General features: G+C 40.4%; 1 protein-coding gene across 3 annotated transcripts in view; it reads left to right on the forward strand.

Annotated features, from left to right (window-relative positions):
• DOCK11 (dedicator of cytokinesis 11) overlaps positions 1–14,451 on the forward strand; it is a 185,764-nt gene that overhangs the window by 95,329 nt on the left and 75,984 nt on the right. For all 3 annotated transcript variants that reach the window (XM_057538105.1, XM_057538107.1, XM_057538106.1), the window contains exons 23-28: positions 738–827; positions 6,908–7,026; positions 8,612–8,681; positions 8,763–8,888; positions 9,829–9,900; positions 10,805–10,951. In XM_057538105.1, the coding sequence (XP_057394088.1) occupies positions 738–827; positions 6,908–7,026; positions 8,612–8,681; positions 8,763–8,888; positions 9,829–9,900; positions 10,805–10,951 (624 nt within the window). The remainder of the gene's footprint in view (positions 1–737; positions 828–6,907; positions 7,027–8,611; positions 8,682–8,762; positions 8,889–9,828; positions 9,901–10,804; positions 10,952–14,451) is intronic.

The following is a 14,451-nucleotide window of genomic DNA, read 5'->3' on the forward strand; positions in this document are numbered from 1 at the left end:
CGCTCGGGTTAGATGATTTACCCGAGGTCACACAGGTAATAATTAGAGGAAGCAGGTCAAAATCCGAATTTCATGATTTTGGTTCCTGATACAGTCCATGCCGTCCACAAATTCAATATCTGTAGATTCCATACAGGACAGCTGGACACTGGCCGGTGCAGGGCCAGGGTACCTTGGGCACTCAATGCCTGAGACTTATTCTGGTGACTCCTTGTTGCTACGTTTTCTTCACCTGTCAATTCAGACCTCTCTTCCTGCTCGTTTCATTAAAATATAGAAACAGCCCAACTTCAGAGGCTACACTAGCCAAAAAAGAGATTAAACAAATGTGTGACTACTTGGGCATAAATGGTGACCTACCCAGTGTGCTTAGGTACATGCTGAATGCGCCTGGTTTTGCTGCTTTGTGTGATGGTCGAGAGGACTATGGGACTCATTTAGGAACATGCATGTTGGTAGCTGCAGATGCCGAGTCTGGCCATTAGAAGACCCAGGGAAACAGGTTTCCAAGATTCCGGGGTGGCGGGGTGTGGTGCAGGGGTGGAGCCTGTGCTTTGCAGGTGGGAGGGAGGAGATATGGGGATGTATGTATGCGTACAGCTGATTCACTTTGTTGTACAGCAGAAACTAACACACCATTGTAGAGCAATTATACTCCAATAAAGATGTTAAAAAATTAAAAAAAATTTTTTTAAAAATGAATCAAATTTCATATGCTGTGTCCATCTGTTTTTCAGGATCTACATGTGCACAAATTCTTCCATCATTGCCAGCTTATTCAGTCAGGCTCGAAAGAAGTTCCAGGGGAGCTCATTAAATATTTAAAGGTAAATGAACAGTAGCTTTCTGTGAAAGGTTTGTTTTTCATGTCATTCGGTTGCCACATTTTTTGACGTGGGGGAAAAAAATCAAACGAACCCTTTAAAAATACTTTTGGCTGTGTATCCTCAAGAGAACACTTTCTATTATGTGCTTTTCCATCAAGGGGCTGTTTAGAAGCAGACCGCAGAATTGCTACATTAGGAAGAAAATGTTTTAGCCAGAATTCGTCGACATATTTTTGAAAATCTCATGAAAATGTTTATTTCAGTTCCATAAATTGATTTTTCCAGACCTTTTCTCATCTTGCCAATGGCCTGGTAAAGGTGGAGAAAGCTTGGGGAAAAGGGCCAGGAGAAATGGAGTCACTTTTGCTTGGAATGAAATGTTAAATGATTCCTGTGTTCATAGGCGAAAGATTATCAGAAGGGTCAGCTAAAAAAAGAGAACCTAGTTTCTGCATGTTGCATAGGAGGGAGTCATAAGTAACGCCATATTTTATCAAATGTATTGAGAATCCAAGACTCCATTTATTCCCTAATGTGGTGGGACAGGGCACACGTCATGGGACCCAGCTAACAGTGACTTTTCTTTTGTCTGCTCCTTCAGTAGATTAGCCATGGCCAGTCTGAGGCATTTTTATTTTAAATGAAGCCTCTACAGGATTTCCCTTTAGGCATATGTTAATAGTGAATGATATTCTCAGGAAATGAAAAGGTTCATTTCTTTCAGAGAGGTAGTATGACATGAGGTAATACACGTATGGGTTCTGGAATCACAAACTGAGTTTGTGTCCCAGGTCTGTCACTTATTAGCTCTGTGATTGACCTTGACCAACTTACTTAACTTCTCCAAGCCCTTGTTCCTTCTTCTCTCACATAAAGATAAAAACCTACTTGTAGTCATGAGAGAAATGCAAATCAAAACTACAATGAGGTATCACCTCACACCAGTCAGAATGGCCATCATCAAAAACTCTACAAACAATAAATGCTGGAGAGGGTGTGGAGAAAAGGGAACCCTCTTGCACTGTTGGTGGGAATGTAAATTGATACAACCACTATGGAGAAAAGTATGGAGGTTCCTCAAAAAACTAAAAATAGAACTACCATACGACCCAGCAATCCCACTACTGGGCATATGCCCTGAGAAAACCATAATTCAAAAAGAGTCATGGACCACAATGTTCATTGCAGCTCTATTTACAATAGCCAGGACATGTAAGCAACCTAAATGTCCATCGACAGATGAATGGATAAAGAAGATGTGGCACATATATACAGTGGAATATTACTCAGCCATAAAAAGAAACGAAATTGTGTTATTTGTGGTGAGGTGGATGGACCTAGAGACTGTCATACAGAGTGAAGTAAGTCAGAAAGAGAAAAACAAATACCGTATGCTAACACATATATATGGAATCTAAAAAAAAAAAGGAAAAATGGTTCTGAAGAACCTAGGGGCAGGACAGGAGTAAAGATGCGGATGTAGAGAATGGACTTGAGGACATGGAGAGGGGGAAGGGTAAGCTGGGACGAAGTGAGAGAGTGGCATGGACATATATACACTACCAAATGTAAAATAGATAGCTAGTGGGAAGCAGCCGCATAGCACAGGGAGATCAGCTCGGTGCTTTGTGACCACCTAGAGGGGTGGGATAGAGAGGGTGAGAGGGAGACGCAAGAAGGAGGAGATATGGGGGTATAGGTATATGTATAGCTGATTCACTTTGTTATACAGCAGAAACTAACACACCATTGTAAAGCAATTATACTCCAATAAAGATGTTAAAAAACAAAACAAAACAAAACCAAAAAAACAACCCACTTGTAGGGTGGTTACAAGGCCTCAGTGAGATAAGGCATCTGCTATATAGTATTCATTCATTCCACACTTTTTTCTTGAGTACATTCTATGGGCCAGGCTTCATTCTAAACATTGGGAGGATAAATGAAAAAAACAAACAGTATCCCTGTTTTCAAGGAGCTTACTTTGTTGTGGAGACAGATGGACAATAAACACATAAACGAATAAATGCATGCACACACACACACACACACACACACACATATACACATACAGTGGTCCCTCTGTATCCTCGGGGGACTGGTTCCAGGACCCTCCACAGATACCAAAGTCCAAAGATGCTCAAGTCCCTTGCAGTCAGCTCTCCATATCTACAAATGCGGAACGTGTGGATACGGAGGGCCGACTGTGTATGTCATGTCAGGTGGTAATAAGTGCTATAAAGAAAACCAAAACATAGTGAAGGGGAATAGGAGTAATAAGGAGTCCCTCTTTTAGATAAAGTGTCAGAGAAGAGCTCTCCAGTAAAGTGATGTTTGACAGAGACCTAAAGGAAAGGAGGGTGCCGGCTATGTGGAATTCTGGGGGAGAGCTGGGAATAGCAAGGGCAAAGGCCCTGAGGAGCTTGCTTGGTGTGATCAAGGAACAGCCGGAGTTCCAGTGTGGCTGGCACACAGAGTGCTAGGCCCTCACACTGGAAGGGTAGCTGGGTTGCTGGTCAGGTCCGGCCTCATAAGCCATGATGAGGAGTTGGAATTGTACCCTGAATGAGATGGAAAGCCTTGAACTGAGGAGTGACATGATGTGACTTTGGTTTTAAAGTATCATTCTGCCTACCATACAGAAAATATATTGTTGGAAGGGTAGAATCAGGTAGGTAGCCGATAAATGGTGGCTACGATTCTTAATTATCATTAAGAAGTATAGTAGTCATCTAACTTCAAATCCTTTTCTTGGGTAATGTCTAGAACTCCCGCTCTACATATGAATGCATTGTCTGTTGAGATCATTGTCTTTTTCTTCCAGTGGGAAGCTTTGTAAAAGTTTTAACAGAATTGAACAGAACACGATGTTCCTATACTGGTGTTCTTAGAATGGAGGGGAAAAAAGTACTCATATTTGCGTTTTTAAGGGTGTGGAATTTCTGATATTTATGTGACCTATGCTTGCCCTCTAGTGGCAGTGAATGAAATGCAATGTGATCATAGAAAGAGCCAAACTCCTGTATGGAATGTTAGCGCTGAAAGGGATCTTTAGCGATTTTGTTTTACAGATGAGGAAACTGAGGCCCGAGGAGAGTGATTTGCCTGTGGTCATTCTGGTTACTAGCAGAGCTGAGCCAAGCCTGTCTCTTGATGTGTCTTTTGACTCCTAGTCCTGTTTTCTTTCTATCAAACCTTGCTACCTGTTGTCCTTGTAAATGACAGTGTTTCATCACTTCATTTAACCATCTACATGTTGAGCTCTTATTATGTGTTCAGTATTTTCCTAGATGCTGTGGGGCTTGCAAAGAAGAATAACTTAGGCTCATTGTCCGTAGGGATCTTACAACCAGTCAGAGAGACAGGATCCACTTTAGTCAAATGACAATATAAGTCAGTAGTACAAATGATAGTCCAAAGCAATATATAGTTAAATGTCAAATGTGTGATACAGGGTATAAATGCTAAGAGTTCACAAAACCGAGGAACCACTGAGACTAGAGGGTTCCCATCTTTATCCCTTTGGTTCCTTATTTTATTCATTTATTCAGTCATCCTGCAAATATTTATTGAGCACCTACTATGGGTCACATATTGTACTGGATGCTGGGACTATAATGGGAACAGTTTAGACAGCATACCTACTCTAGTTGGGGTAGAGAGATTATAAATAAGTAAGTCACATTACATAGGGATGAGTGCTATGAAGAAAATAGAACAGGTTATTGGGCTCTAGCATGACCAGGAGTGCAGTCAAGATGGACTTGTCAGGGAAGACCTGTCTAGGAGATGACACCATTTTAAGCTGAAAAGAAGCTGATGCGAGGAAGACAGCCATAGGTGATAAAGCTGTGTAAAAGGATGACAGAATATTGCAGCAGGTGTAAACACTTTGCAGTGGGATGTGTGGAAAGAAAAAAAGCAAAGACAACGTAGCTAGAGCACATTGAGCAGCAAAGCAGGAGGATGGCCTCAGATGAGTGGGGAGCGATAGGCAGGGTACACGTAGAATGGGGAGCCCTTCACAACTTTTTGTTCGTGGTGGTTGGTTTTGTTTGTAACAGAGGGAAATGACATTGTGGAATTTGCCTTTCAAAAAGAACCCTCTGGCTGCTGTGTGGAGAATAAATTCTAGAGGAACAGTACTGGTGCAGGGAGATCACTTCTGCATGGAAGGTCCGTCTCTCTTTTCTACCTGATGTGATCCTACTTACGATCCTTGAACCTTCCTCCTTTCTGAAGCCTCATATGACATTCCCTCCTCACTGGCAGACTCGGTTTCTTCTTCCTCTGTACGTTTTGTATATACCACGGTTGTACTGTTTAGTGTTTGTATCACAGTGATTTAGATCCATGTGTTTTCCCCCCATAGTCTGTGAACTGCTTGATGGTAGGAACCATGTTTTTTTGATGTGCTTGGCAATTGAAAGTTCATTCAGTATGCCTTTGTTGAATGAGTGATTGAATGGCTTCACTGAACTGGGGGTTGGAACTTGACTGGGAAGGGTGGCGAGGATTTGGCTACAAAGTGTGAACAAAGGTAGCAGGTGCATTGATATATTCAAGGAGCAGTCAAGACACCAGTGTGGCCTCGTGAAGAATGATGAGTGTTAAGGTTAAGAGTGTAAGCTGGGTCTTAAGTAACTTAGACTTAATACCTGGGTCAGAGTTTCTCAAACTTGGCACTATTGACATTTGGGGCAGGATAAGTCTTTGTTGTAAAGGGCCGTCCTGTTCACTGGAGGGTGTTTAGAAGCATCTCTGGCCTATCCACTAGATGTCGGTAGCACCCCCCAATTGTGACAGCTCAAAAAGTTTCCGGACATTGGGGTGGAGGAGTGGCACAGGGTCTCTGGTTGAGAACCACTGCCCTAGGTCATGGGGAAGCATCAGAAGAATCTTCTTGGTGGCACGGGGTGGCCTGATGTAACCCCTATTTGAGGAGGATTAAGTTTTGGAAATGAGAGACATATTGGGAGTGAGGAGAAAGTGTACATAGACCTACTAGAAAATTATTAGACTATTTTGGTTATAGGTTAGAGTTCTGAAAAAGGGCGACGGCTGTAAGGATAGAAGAGAGAGGGCAAAAGGAAGGAAAAACCTGAAGGATAGACCATGGGTTCCCTGAGCTCAGTTTCTTGCCTTATGCATCCGATTGAAGAGAGGCTGCCCAGAAATCTAAGAGGTCACTGTTGAGATGATTCAAATATAGATGAGAGAAGCCTGAAAAGGGATGGTGAGAGTAAGGATGGCAACATAGAGCAAGAGTAAGGGAGGCTATGAAAGATAAATGCTGAGTTCCTTAGTACAGACACTTGTTTTCCCCGTGTCTGTATTTCCCAGGGCACTAAATATTGAATTGGTGTAGAAGGTGCTCAGTGAGGTTATTTTGGTTGGCCAGTTGACTAAATGAGTGAGTGAATGAATGAGTGAATAAATGAATGCGGAGAGAAGGGAAGTAAGAAGGAAGACATTTTACATATTTAGCTGCTTGTATCATTTCTAGGTATACACGGACATATTTCTTCTTTTTGATGTCAAGATACTGATCAGTAGAGACAGTGTTAGCACTTTGAAGAAACGTATTGTGAGATGTTAGAATGCAGAACTGCCTCAGCTTGTGGATGGTGCTAGTGTAAAGCCAATTATATATAGAAACACACCTTATTGAATCCCACGTAACTTCTCACCACAAAGTAATGGCCCACTTTCCCCTGTAAAACACACGAACTTGGGGGCTGGTAGGCCCGTCTCCATCACCTCCAAGCATGCCTGCTCCTCGCCCCGACTGAGTGTTGGTTTACCAAGAGTCTGTTGTCTTTATTCCAAAACCTGTTGGTCCCGGTTACACTTATCTTCAATAGAGCATTTAATATTAAATGAACTAACAGAATCTGAGTGCCAAAATAAGAGATGTGGCTAAAGTAACTGACAAAGTCCCCTATCCCCTGAAGCTCGTGTTTAAAGTGAGCTTATATTCTAGTGAATGTAGTTTTCATTACTTAATTTTTTGTTGTTTCACCTTTGCAAGTTATATCATATTTTGGTTTATTTTCATAACTAATAATGACTTATTTTAGTGTTTGCATGCCATGGAGATCCAAGTTATGATACAGTTTCTACCTGTAATTCTTATGCAACTCTTCCGAGTTCTCACAAATATGACCCATGAAGATGACGTGCCTATCAACTGCACCATGTGAGTTTCAGTGTTATAATACCAAGAAGCAACTTTTGTTTCCTTTTGCATTTCTTCATTTGAAATATAAATTTATCTTCCAAATGAGAACCCCAAAGTCAGAAATCTAATATCAGTTTTCTCTAGTTTCATACTTCTCAGACCAGGGGACTTATATCCCCAGGGATAGATGATACCAGAAACCATAGGATGAACTTCCTCAACCAGAGGTTCTAAAACTGCTGCATGTTAGAAGCTTTTAAAAATGTCTGTTCCCGGACCATACTTCACACCAATTAAACCAGAATCTCTGAAGGTGGAACTCAGCATTAGTATTTTTTTTTAAGTTTCCCTGATGATTCCCTAATGCAAGGGAGTTTGAGAACCATTGCCCTTGACCAGTCTTGTCCAGTAGAACTTTCTCCAGTCGTGGAAATGTTCTATACCTGTGCTTTCCAATATGGTGGCCATTAGCCACATTTAGCTGTTGAGCACTTGAAATGTGGCTAGTGTAACTGAGGAACTGAAGTTTTAATCGTAGTTAATTTTAATTCACTTTAATTCATTTAATCGCCACTTGTGACTAGTGGCTCTCACATTGGACAGAGTGGCCCTAGGCCATCAAATTGTACTTGAGAGAATGATGGAGTGTTCTTTTTATATGAAAACAAACAAGGATATATTGTAGAGTAGGATGCAAAATGCACCTGAATTTTGAAGTTAAAACAGGAGTTTTCCAAAAAATTGTGAGCTCAGTGCTGGCTGTTTCTGGCTTTGCTGCTTCTGCTGTTGCCACTTCTGTTGAGCCTCTCCGGGGCCTCAGGGCTGAAGCTCCACACGCCTTCATACTGTTTGCTCTTCTCTGCTGTTGGGCATAGTCTGGTTGCAAATTTAAAAAGCATTATTCTAGTCCAGTGGTTCTCAAAATGTGGTTCCCAGACCAGCAGCATCAATATCACCTAGGAGCTTATTAAAAATGCTAATCATTGAACTTCACCCCAGACCTAAAAAATCAGAAACTCTGGGAGAGGGGTGTGCGGTCTACCCTCCAGGGGTTTCTGAGGCACGCTAAGGTTGGAGAACCACCACTGGTCTCATAATTTTAAAACTTTCTATGAATCTTAGGTTTACTTCCAATTTTAGTTCATATGATTATACCTGCTCTGTCTCTCCCTTCCCTTTTCCCCCGTCTGTTGTCATGCTTAACATCTTTTTTCTATTCTTTTCCTTTTATTCTCACTAGAGGGGATTTCAATATTTACCTTACTGAAGGGTTTTTTTTTTTGTTGTTGTTGTTGTTTTTACTATATGGCAGTTATGACCATACTTCAAATGTGGTTTAGAAAGGAGATGAAATATCTGGGTTGCCAAAATAAAATATCCTTCTTTTGAACCAGGAAACATATTTTACAAGACCCTGAGCATGTTAGATGCTGAAATCTCTGTTAGACCCAAACTAAGATGACATTTAATGCAGTCATCTCGCCTTTAATTATTTAGGCAGTATTAGGTATTTTTAGGGTTAAGTATGATGGTTTTATCTAACAATCAAACTATAGTGGTTAATTGTAGCCTGACGTGCTGACTTTTGTGAATGTTGTTTCAGGGTTCTCTTACATATCGTATCAAAGTGCCATGAAGAAGGCTTGGATAATTATTTAAGATCCTTCATAAAGGTTTGTGGAGTAAAGCTTTCTTTCTGAGCAGTTTGTCTTATGAGAGAATTTTGTTTTACAGCTCGTTTTCTTTGATTGTAGTATAGCTTCCGACCTGAAAAACCCAGTGTTCCTCAGGCCCAGCTGATACATGAAACTCTGGCTACTACGATGATAGCGGTATTGAAACAGTCTGCAGACTTTTTAGCAATAAACAAACTGCTAAAGGTAAGGACACAGGACACGGCAGGCAAGGAAAGCAGCCAGAGATATGCTTGTTTGATACCCTCCCATTTCACTTCTAGTCTTTCATCATTTCCTCATGTGACTTTCCTTTTCCTCACCACTTTACCTACACATCCTTTTCCCCCAAGTTCTCCACAGAACCTCCTTCATTCCCCTCACCCTCCCCACCCCATCCTGCCCACAGTCGAATGTGTAATGGAAAGAATTTTGGAGGAGATAGACCTGGGCTGGAATCCTCTATTCACTGCATAGTAGTGCTGTGTCCTAGAGCCCGTTATTTAGCAATCCTGAGCCTCCACTTCCTCATTTCTAAAATATAAGCAAAGCATTTAACATGTTTCTGGCACACAGTAGGCACTCAAATGGTGGCTCTTATTATTGTCATGTTTTTACTATTCCTGTTAATAATGGTAGAATTTCAATTTTGGGTATTTTAGGATGTATCTGCTTGAGGCTTCTCTGTACCCTTCAAATTACACTTAACACAAACACCTCTGCTACTTGGGCTGGCCCCAGTGTTGTACCAAGGGCAGGGTTGGGTCCCCCACTGGGTGCAGGCCATAATACGATTCATTGTCTATAGAGAATTTAAAAGCAGTGCTAAAATAAACTAAAAGTTGGTTTGCTCTTATCACCACACGTAGGCAAATCAAAGCAGTGTCAGTGATAAAATACCCTTCCCCACTGAGTTAAACATTCCCACCAAACAGCCTTTGTACATCACCAGCCAGCCCTAAGGTACACTACTACCTTTTTGCCAACACAATTTGAAGGTATCCTGTGGGACTTGGACAATTGCGATCACTTTAAAATGTTACTGTAAGTTCAGAGACAAAATCCATAGTGATTCGTCAACCTCTGCTAAGCTTCAAGGATTTGGGTAACTATTAAAGATTGATTTGTATTTATTTGTTTATTTTAGTACTCATGGTTTTTCTTTGAAATTATTGCAAAGTCTATGGCCACATACTTGTTGGAAGAGAATAAAATTAAGGTAAGTAGGCTCAAGAATAATATTTAACATAGACAAAGAAGGCTAATCTTATTCACGGGTAGCCGTGACATGCAAATCCTCTTTTATATTTTAAGGGCTCTTAGCCCTTAGCTTTTTCAATTTTGCTTAAAACAAGCAAACAAACAATGGATGTATTGCAAAAATCTGACAGTTCATATGTTTTCGAAGTCTAATCGTCAGAGACTCTTCCACATAGATTGTTCCTGTGAGGTGTTTGCCATGTTAAATGCATTATCTTTGAAGCTTTCGCTTTGTCTTGTGGTTTTAAAATGTCTGTGTCAGAACATTCATTTGGAAGAAGAACAAGTACCAAATAAGAAAGAACCATTCTCTTAGAAAGGTCGAAGGCATGTACAAAGTTAAAAACACTTTATGTAATAATACATGTGTTCCTGGCATGTGCTGTATACATTTAGTTATATTTTTAAACTCTTTCGAAAGTACAAAGAAATTTTCTTAGCTATAGGAATTGAAAGCTAAGATTTGTGAAGTAAAAAATATTCACCTCATACTTATCATTTTTATCAGAATCTTCACAGAGCAGGTTTACTGAAATTGAGATGCATGGATACATGTATACTTTGTGTGTCAGGAAAAACATGGAATGAAAAATGGATGTGTCTGTATCTCAGGAACATGATTCCAAAGTTGGGTCAAAATGACCTACTCTCGTTCATGATTTCAGTCAGTTATGGTATTAGAGGTCCAGATAGTTCCTATAATGATCTAAAGTATACACTGAACTAGCCATGTCATTTTTAAGTTGGGAGAAAAATTAAACTCCAGTTTAAAACACATTTTTATACAGAATGTATCTGAAAATAAAAACAGCAGTTGATTTAGATCTTTTGCAACTCTTTTTTCTATGCCTATTTAATTTAAGCTTCCCAGAGGCCAGAGATTTTCTGAGGCATATCATCATGTCTTACATTCATTGCTTCTTGCAATAATTCCTCACGTGACTATTCGCTATGCAGAGATTCCTGATGAGTCCAGAAACGTCAATTATAGTTTGGCTAGCTTCCTGAAGGTGAGTTAAAGGCAGCCAGAACATGGTAAGGAATTATTCTTCACCAATATGGTCTTTAAAGCCAAAGAAAAAAAATTACCCACTTTCTAGAGACTCAGCTAGGCTGCTGGAGAAACTTTTGACTGAATTAATCCATCAATTCAGTTAAACAGCCATGTTTGATCCCCCACCCCCAATGGTTAATTAATTAAATCAGAGGTCCCACATAGGTGGCTTAACCGGAAGGCACGTCTTGCTGGTTTTACATGGTGTTTCTCAAAAATATTAATTTGAATGCCTTTAGGTGGGGCATGTACTTTCTAGGTTGCCACAAACCCCACCACTCCTTAATATACCCTGACACTCTTTATACATTTAAATAGCTTCTCTGACCCTGTCAGCCTCTGAGTTTGTAACTCTTGAACTAAAGCACAGTCTACACATTGCTAATATAATCACCATCTACTTGTGGCTAATACATGTAAATGAAAACTGTTGATTTTGGTCAGTGAGACTATTTTGAGAGATATCAGAAACTCCTATATTTATGAAAGATAGCACATTTCTCGTTGTTGTATTTTGTTATTCTCCATATGTAAGGGGCAATGCTGGAATGCGATTGTTCTAGAAAGTGGGTAATAATAATATTTGATTTGTTGCAGAGAAGGGGCATGGATTTGTAATGCACTTAGTTTTTACTTCTTTCCACTCCCCATCTTCTCACAGCCTTTCATCATGTCTCAACCTTATCTGAAGAACCTCATAGTCAATAATCCACCCAAGCAGTTTTAGTATCTCACATACCCTTGTTTTCTTATTAAAAATTCACAACTAGGTTTCAGATCTCCAGAGCATGATTTTCTGATGTAAGACCTCTCTTTACCAGAATTAAAATAAAGTTTTAACACTATTACATGAGCCCTTTTGCGTATTAAAAACCAAACATCCACATATCTTTTTTTTTTTTTTTTTTTTTATAAAGAATTCTATGCATTTTTTTTTTTTTTTTTTTTTTTTTTTAATGAGGATCTTGAATCAGATGCGTATGTTTGATTGATTGATTGATTGATTGATTTTGGCTGTGTTGGGTCTTCGTTTCTGTGCGAGGGCTTTCTCCAGTTGTGGCAAGCGGGGACCACTCTTCATCGCGATGCGCGGGCCTCTCTCCTTGCGGAGCACAGGCTCCAGACGCGCAGGCTCAGCAGTTGTGGCTCACGGGCCCAGCCGCTCTGCGGCATGTGGGATCTTCCCAGGCCAGGGCTCGAACCCGTGTCCCCTGCATTAGCAGGCAGATTCTCAACCACTGCGCCACCAGGGAAGCCCCACATATCTTTTTAAAGTAAAGATGAGATTATTTGAAATATAAAATCTCCGTTTCTTTCATGGAGTTTAAACTTAAGGTTTGCTATGTAAACGGAATAGAACATAGTCGATTTAATAGCAGTATTTACCTCATTCAAGTCAACAAACATTTGTCTGTCTTCTCTGTGAGAATCCAAAGATGTGAGAGGCTATCTCTGTAATTATATTCAAATACATGTACAAGAGATCAAGTGTGATGACTGCTATACTGAAAATACAAACAAAATACAATAGGAAAACAAGTAAGGGAGGGATTAGGACCAGGTAGTATGAACAGAGACTAGAAGAATAGTTCCCCAAGACAGGGTTGAGGGTGTTTCAGGTAGAGGATTCATGAGCAAAGATGAGATATATGCGTTCAAGAATTGTTCAGGGAGGAGCAAGAAAGTCATTGTGCAGAGTTTAGGATGTATGGAGGTAGAGCTGGAAAGACCATCTGATGCCAGATGATGAAAGACCTTGAATGTCAGGCTAAGGGATTTAGATTCTGAGCTATATGCCATGGAGCTATATACCAAAGATTTTGGAAGAGGTGAGGAAAAAGCCAGAGTCAAGGCAACCAGTTAGAAGACCAGTCGTTCCCCCTTGTCTGCCTGGCAGAGTCCATTCATCTTTTAGGCTCAACTCTTTCCTAACCTTCCCACACAGGGCTGATCACCCCTTCTGTTGTTTACCCGTCCTTTACATACTTCTATAACTTTTTAGTGTGCTGTATTTTAATTATTTGTTTATTTGTCCTTACCATTGGACAAGGCTAAAGACCATATCTTATTCACCTTTGTATTTCTCTAGAATGTAATGCATTGTTTCAAACACAGTAGATCCTCAAAATGTTTTTGGATGAACAGATAAATATAAGCCTACCTCATTAATCCAGGTGAGAGGTGATGAGGCAGTGGAAGTTGAAAGGAGAGATGAGAAGTGAGATGCAAGTGGCTGATGAATCAAATATTGAGTTCCTTCTATTTCACAGGGTTACTGTAGGTACCATGGAGAGCATAAGAAAAAGAGATCGTTCCTATTGTCCTCTCTAGAGGAAAACAGGAAAATAATAAGGAAAATACAAGCTAGTGTAAAGTGTTTAAAGGGCCCTGTAGACCAAGGTGGTTAATGAAAATGGGCTTCATCATTGAAGAGTGGGCAGGATTATGTAGAAGCAGTGATAGAATTGCTAGCTAGACCTGGCATGAGCAGAGACCCGGAGGTGGGAATGCACAGTGCATCTTGAGTGGGTAATAAGTAGATGAGCTGTATTGGGAGATAAAACTGGAAAAGTAGGTTGGAACAAGATTGTGAGTGTCCTTGAATGCCAAGCTAAGGAGTTTGAAATTATATTAGAGGCAATAGGGAACTGTTGAAAGCTTTTGGGAAGAAAGGTGACATGATTAGGGCTAGGACTTAGAGATTAATCTGGAAGCAGTTGGATGGAAAGATTAGTGGCAGGAAGACAGGTTTGGAGGATAACTGCAGTTGTGCAGTTGCAAGGTAATGAAAGCATTAACCAGGAGAGTGATGGCAGGAAAATATGAACAACTAGTAGGGTTGTCACAGAGGAAGAATGTTTTGTAGGCCAAGACTTCACAGGACCCAAAGAAAAACTTCACTTTTGGCCTGAAATGTTCACATAGGCAAGCCCCACTAACCACCCTCCAGTTCACTTTGAGCTTTGAGAGTTAACCAAAATGAGGCAGTATAGCTAATAGATTACATATCAATATATATGCGTATATATGTTTATATACATATATGTGTATATATATATATACATGTGTTTGTGTGTGTATATATATGTGTATATATATCTTAGTTTGAAAATTATACAGTTGAGTCCCAATTCCAATGATAAGTCATTTGCCCTTTATCTCTCTCTTTTTTTAAAAAATAAATTTATTTATTTTATTTATTTATTTTTGGCTGCATTGGGTCTTCATTGCTGTGCTCAGGCTCTCTCTAGTTGCGGTGTGCATGCTTCTCATTGCGGTGGCTTCTCGTTGTAGAGCACGGGCTCTAGGCGCGCAGGCTTCAGTAGTTGTGGCACGTGGGCTCAGTAATTGTGACTTGCGGGCTCTAGAGCGCAGGCTCAGTAGTCGTGGCACACGGGCTTAGTTGCTCCGCGGCATGTGGGATCTTCCCGGACCAGGGATCGAACCCGTGTCCCC

Source organism: Balaenoptera acutorostrata, chromosome X, assembly GCF_949987535.1.
Source record: "Balaenoptera acutorostrata chromosome X, mBalAcu1.1, whole genome shotgun sequence".
Classification (NCBI taxonomy): Eukaryota; Metazoa; Chordata; class Mammalia; order Artiodactyla; family Balaenopteridae; genus Balaenoptera; species Balaenoptera acutorostrata.